Raw genomic sequence first — 6,000 nt, forward strand, 5'->3', positions numbered from 1 at the left:
ACAGATGATGAACTAGGATAGTGGCTGCCCACGTGTCTGACCTCCACTTCAGAACTCTTCAGTTTCCCCAACCCGTTTCCCCACTGACTTACTTTTCTTTCTTGCTGTATCCACCATGGCTCGGCTGCAGATCGTCAGTGTGGTGGGGAGCTGGGTGAGTTTACTGGCTATATCGAGTCCCCCAACTACCCAGGCAACTACCCAGCCGGCGTGGAGTGCATCTGGAACATCAACCCCCCACCCAAGCGCAAGATCCTTATCGTGGTACCTGAGATCTTCCTGCCATCTGAGGACGAGTGTGGGGACGTCCTCGTCATGAGAAAGAACTGTGGGTGGCTGCAGAGCTGGGCCAGGGAAGGGCAGTCCAAATCTGATTAAGAGGGAGAAAGAGAGACTGGTACAGGAAGAATTAGGGCAGGGATCTGTGAGGGCAAAATAGTGAGAGAGGCCTTAGGAAGCAAGAAGCCAACAAAGGAAAATAGCAACGAATAGCACATATTCAGTAGAAAGCAGAGTTAAGAAAGCCGCGATGAGGCTAGAATTCCAACGGGGTTCAATGTGTCCCTTTCCTATCCTAGTATTTCTGCCATTCCATTCACTTAAATGTCAAATTTCTTACACTATGTGAGTGCCTGGATTCAAAGAGAAGTTGTGGAATGAGCCCAGGGGGCAATGGGAAAGGGTGTGGGGTGTGGGGTATGTGTGTGTAGAGGGGGAGCCTTTGTCAGAGTGATTCTTTCCCCTATTCCCCACTCCAGAGCCCTCATCCCAGGAGGGCTTGCACAGCCTGCTCTCCTGACCCCCACTGCTTGCCTCCCCAGCCTCCCCATCCTCCATTACCACTTATGAGACCTGCCAGACCTACGAACGCCCCATCGCCTTCACGGCACGTTCCAGGAAGCTCTGGATCAACTTCAAGACAAGTGAGGCCAACAGCGCTCGTGGCTTCCAGATCCCCTATGTTACCTATGATGGTGAGCAAGGGCAGGAAGCACGGAGGTGGGTGAGAAAGGGGAGGCCCAGAGGTCTTGGGAGGGAGCCAGGAGAGCAGGAGGAGCTCCCACCCCTCACCCCCTCCCCTTGGTTGACTTTGCAGAGGACTATGAGCAGCTGGTAGAAGACATTGTGCGAGATGGCCGGCTCTATGCCTCTGAAAACCACCAGGAGATCTTAAAGGCAAGTGAATATTAACGATAATAATGATAGCCAATATTTAATGAGCATGTAACCCTGTGCAGGCAATATGCTAAGCCCTTACGTGAATATTCTCATTTGATTCACGCAGAAGCTCTATGAAGTAGGTGCTCTCATCATTCCCACTTTATAGATGAGAAAACTGAGGCACAGAGAATTAAAGACTCCCAGTGCTAAAGCTGGGAGCTGATCCCAAGTCCCTCTGACTGCAGTGCCACCTACACTATATTATACCTGGGGGAAAACTTGGAGGAGAAAGGGAAGGTGTAAAGAAATGTCCTCTACCTCTTCCAACAAGAGACAGGGAAAATGAAGTATAGAAAGTTGTTTTTGGCCGGGCGCAGCGGCTCACGCCTGTAATCCTAGCACTCTGGGAGGCCGAGGCGGGTGGATCGCTCAAGGTCAGGAGTTCAAGACCAACCTGAGCAAGAGCGAGACCCCGTCTCTACTAAAATAGAAAGAAATTATCTGGACAACTAAAAAAATATATATATAGAAAAAATTAGCGGGGCATAGTGGCGCATGCCTGTAGTCCCAGCTACTCGGGAGGCTGAGGCAGGAGGATCGCTTGAGCCCAGGAGTTTGAGGTTGCTGTGAGCTAGACTGACGCCACGGCACTCTAGCCAAGGCAACACAGTGAGACTCTGTCTCAAAAAAAAAAAAAAAGTTGCTTTTGCATAAGTCCCTTCCTTCCGTTACCCCCGCCCCACGCCACACTAAGAAGCAGCAGATCCAGCACAGCTTTCTCAGAATCAGTTCATGTATAGACTCCTTTTAAAGGAAAAGAAATATATCTAGTAATGAAGAATGGAAGGATACCCTGGGTTGGTGGATCCCAATTTGAGAAAATCTTATTTAAGAAAATATAGTCCTAGTCATAGAATTATCCTTCATAAATTATCACTGCAAAAAAGTCTGTCTTATGAGTAAAATAATTTTTATATTATCATCAAAAGCCATAATGGCAAAAATCACCTAGAACTCACAGACTCCAAAGGATATCATTTCAGCAATACTTTTCAAACATTTGAAATATCCGAACCCTTATTTCAAATCAAATGTACCGTGGAACTCCAGTGCATAAAGCAGTACAGCTGTTCTGATTAAAGAGGAGTGGGTTGAGAGGCTGGAAGCCCCCTCATCATTTTAAAAATCCACTGATGCAGTGGAAAAGCACCAGCCTAGGAACCAGAAGATTTGAGTTTTTAATGCACAATGCCTGGCACTCAGTAGGCTCTCCACACGTCATGCTGCTGTTGCAGACAGGGTGGTCAGGAAAGGCCTCTGGGGAGAAGAGGCCTGAATGAGGTAAAGGGGCTACCCACTAGAACATCAGGGGAGGAGCATTCCAAGCTGAGGAGCATTCCAAGCTATGGAGCATGGGAGCAGTCTGGCGTGTTCAGGATCCTCAGGAAGGCCAGTGTGGCTCAGCATAGTGAGGAAGAGTGGAGAGGAAAGCAAGGCACAGATCACATTCAGCCTATGGCCATGCAATGGATTCAGCTTTACCCTGGGTGATAAAAGACACCAGAGAAGTGTTTCAAACAGGAAAAAATCAAAAAGTCACGCTGACTGCTGTGGTAGAACAGTCTTTGCAGAGACCAGGGTGGACCCCAGTGAGGACGCTAGTGCAGTGGTCCAAGGGAGAGATGACGGTGGCTTGGACCAGGGTGGTAGCTGCAAAGATGGTGAGAAATGGTCACCATCCAAATATATCCAAATATGGATATAGTTTGAAGATAGAGTCAAGTAGGAGAAAGGGATGGCTCCAAGGAATGGGGCCTGAGCAGCAGAAGAATGGAGCTGCCGTTGACTGAGTTGTGGAACTCTAAAGGAGCAGATGGTGGGGACGGGAATCCAGAGTTTACCTCCGGGTATGTTTAGCGTGAGATACCTGTTAGCCATGAAGAGGGACTGCAGAGTCGCGATGTTCCTCTTTCCCACCCCCACTGCTGAGGCTGACATTGCTGCCTGCCATCCTCTGCAGGACAAGAAGCTCATCAAGGCCTTCTTTGAGGTGCTAGCCCACCCCCAGAACTACTTCAAGTACACAGAGAAACACAAGGAGATGCTGCCAAAATCCTTCATCAAGCTGCTCCGCTCCAAAGTTTCCAGCTTCCTAAGGCCCTACAAATAGTGCCCCTAGGCCCAGAGACCCAGCTTTTGAAACCCTCAGACTTCTTAGCCCTCAGAGCTGGCAGCCCCCTACCCTCAGACAAGGAACTCTCACCTCTCTCTCTGGAGAAAAAAATATCACTACACAGACCAGGCACTCTCCCTTCTGTCTTTCTAGTTTCCTTTCCCTGTCTCTCTCTCTCTTATTTTTTCCCTTTCCTACTTGTTCCCTGGAAAAGCCATTCAGTGCTGGCTCTATTCCCCCTGAGGGGTGAAGGAACAGCACAGCCCCTTCCCTGCCCATTTTACCAGCTCATATGCCTGGGTCCATCAGCTTGGAAGGGTGCTAGAGGCCCATGAAGGAAGTGGGTCTAATGGGGAATGGGGAGCGGGAAGAGGGGCTTCTGCCATTATAGGGTTGTGCCTTGCTAGTCAGGAGCCCGAACGTCCCCTGGCTGTGCTCCCCAGGGTGACTCTAACAGCCCAGAGTCCTGCCAAAGAAGCCTTTGACTTACAGGCTTAATGCCAACACTGGTCCTCTGGGGCACATGATTTGAGCCCTGGATGGCCCACGTAGCTGGCTTTCTTGTCTATAGAGCTCCTCTCTTTCTTCCCCCACATATCTGCCTGGGGTCTACTCCATAGGGTTTACAAGTGGCCCACAACACTGGGCTAGTGGATACTGGCTGAATGAGGAAGAGCAATAGGCATTGCCATGTTGAATGCCCTGCTTTGGCTCCCGGAGAGAAAGACTGTAGCTCTGCAAGACAAAACCCAGGTTTTAAAGCATCACCAAAAAAAAAAAAAAAAACAGAAAGAAAAGAAAATATATCATCTAAAGGACCAGACAGAACAATTGGAAGCTACCTTCAAACACTAATCCCTTTTCTTACATGTCTTCCCTGGCCCAGCTACCCCCTTAGTTCCACGCGAGGGCTCCCTGGGGGAGCACTACTCTCCTTGCCACATGTTGTCCTTAAAGAAGCATGGCTGTTGACCTGAAGCCAACCTGGGCCTCGCCCCACAGTTGTCTTTCCCTTGTAGCCCCAGGTGGCTTGTGGGCTCTACCAAAGAGGACCCCAGTCTATAGCCAGCCTGGAGCCACCTACCTCTGGCCTCAGGCTGTGGGCAGCAAGAGGAATGTGTGTGTACTCGGCGAGCCTCCTGCCCACCCTGTCCACGTCTAATAAGTGCAATCATTTTGAGTCTTTCTATGTTGTCTAGAGGGAGGTTTTTTGTTTTTTGTTTTTGTTTCTTTTTCCTCTATTAGAACAACCCTATTTATAGCTGCCCAAGAGAGAAGAGTGTATGTTTGGAGTGGAAGAAAATCAGTTTTGAATCTCATGAACCTTAAGTGCTGGAGCATCTGATCTGTCTCTATTCCACCAGTGACCACCCAGACTTCTAGAGCCCTTGGTTGGGGTAATCCAGGGTGATAACTCAGAGGCATTTGACATGTAGGAAAGTAATTCTGGGGACTTGATGGAGCAGGAAGGCGAGGGACCTGTGTTTGCTAAACCAATCCTGCTGTCCCTATGCCTCTCTATGGATTCAGCATGGACCTCATGATTGTAGAGGCCAATGGAAATGGTCAGTGATTTTCTACCCCAAGTAGGGAAAACCTCCATCTTTTCCCTGTCTTCATCCTGTTTTTCCCTGGTGTGCACATGGAAGAGGACCAGGACAAACCACCTGGGGATGGGCTGATTCAGGGTCCGAGGCCAGAGACAAGGCTGTAGAAGCCAAGAATAGGACAGTTATCAAGGCGTGAAGTTGGTGAAAGCACCAGATATTTGCCTGACCCTGGCCACTTCCCTCTCAGAGTTGACTTCAAGCCTAGCTTCCTCAAATACTGTTTTTCTAAAGGAAGAATCAAGTCCATGCCCAAGCCCAGAGCCTGTACACATTCTGCCTTTAATCCAATGTGCTGCCTATAAAATTATTTTTCCAATAGCTCCTTCTGGTTCCCTTAAAGCTGTAGTCCTAGTCAATCAAAGGCTACCAATTGACTTCTCAGGTTCATTTCTAGGTGACCGTCCCAGGATACTTCTCTCCCAAGAGACTCAACACTAAAGGAGCCTGACCCCCTCACCCTCTCATCGGTAGTATTCACCAGCCAAAACAGCCTTAGCAGTGGGAAGCCAATGACACAGCTAGACCGCCTGACATCCATTAGCCAATACTATGGCCCTTGGGGGTGGAGTGTCTGGCTGCCTTTGTCTCTCTGGATCAAAGAGAGCCACTGTAGAGATGCAAAATGTGCTTCTAATCAGGGGATATGGTCATTTAGCAGGAGTGTCTGTACTTCCCAGGAAGTACCTGAAAACTGTTTTAATCAACTTTGACCATCCTAATCTCCACCAGAAGCTAGGATAACTTTCTGAGTCCTCTCTCCTTGCCATTTTGCATCTCTCTTGGAAAGCCAGTGAGGGTGCTTCCCAATTTATGGACCCCTTTGGGGTCTGGCTTCTCCTTTCTCCCGGCTTTTCCTATCACACCATACACACACATATAAATACACTTCCTCCAGTCATTTATTCCATGGTTTATGAGACCTGCAAATAAGTTCCACAGTATGGAAAGTTTAGACCACTAGGCTTCTTAACTGATGTCAAGGCAGATCTTGGTGAGCAGGTGAAGACCTGCTGTTGTCCACCAAGTTTAATTTAAGTTATCCAAGTTGGGGGTCAA

General features: G+C 48.7%; 1 protein-coding gene across 3 annotated transcripts in view; it reads left to right on the forward strand.

Moving 5' to 3' along the window:
* SCUBE3 (signal peptide, CUB domain, EGF-like 3) overlaps nucleotides 1-4,657 on the forward strand; it is a 34,914-nt gene extending 30,257 nt beyond the window's left edge. For all 3 annotated transcript variants that reach the window (XM_012646589.1, XM_012646590.1, XM_012646591.1), the window contains 4 exons: nucleotides 131-328; nucleotides 822-974; nucleotides 1,097-1,176; nucleotides 3,182-4,657. In XM_012646589.1, the coding sequence (XP_012502043.1) occupies nucleotides 131-328; nucleotides 822-974; nucleotides 1,097-1,176; nucleotides 3,182-3,331 (581 nt within the window). In that variant the 3' untranslated portion in view covers nucleotides 3,332-4,657. The remainder of the gene's footprint in view (nucleotides 1-130; nucleotides 329-821; nucleotides 975-1,096; nucleotides 1,177-3,181) is intronic.
* The last annotated feature ends 1,343 nt before the right edge of the window (nucleotides 4,658-6,000 follow it).

The sequence above is a fragment of the Propithecus coquereli genome, unplaced genomic scaffold (assembly GCF_000956105.1).
Source record: "Propithecus coquereli isolate 6110/MARCELLA unplaced genomic scaffold, Pcoq_1.0 Scaffold248, whole genome shotgun sequence".
NCBI lineage: Eukaryota > Metazoa > Chordata > Mammalia > Primates > Indriidae > Propithecus > Propithecus coquereli.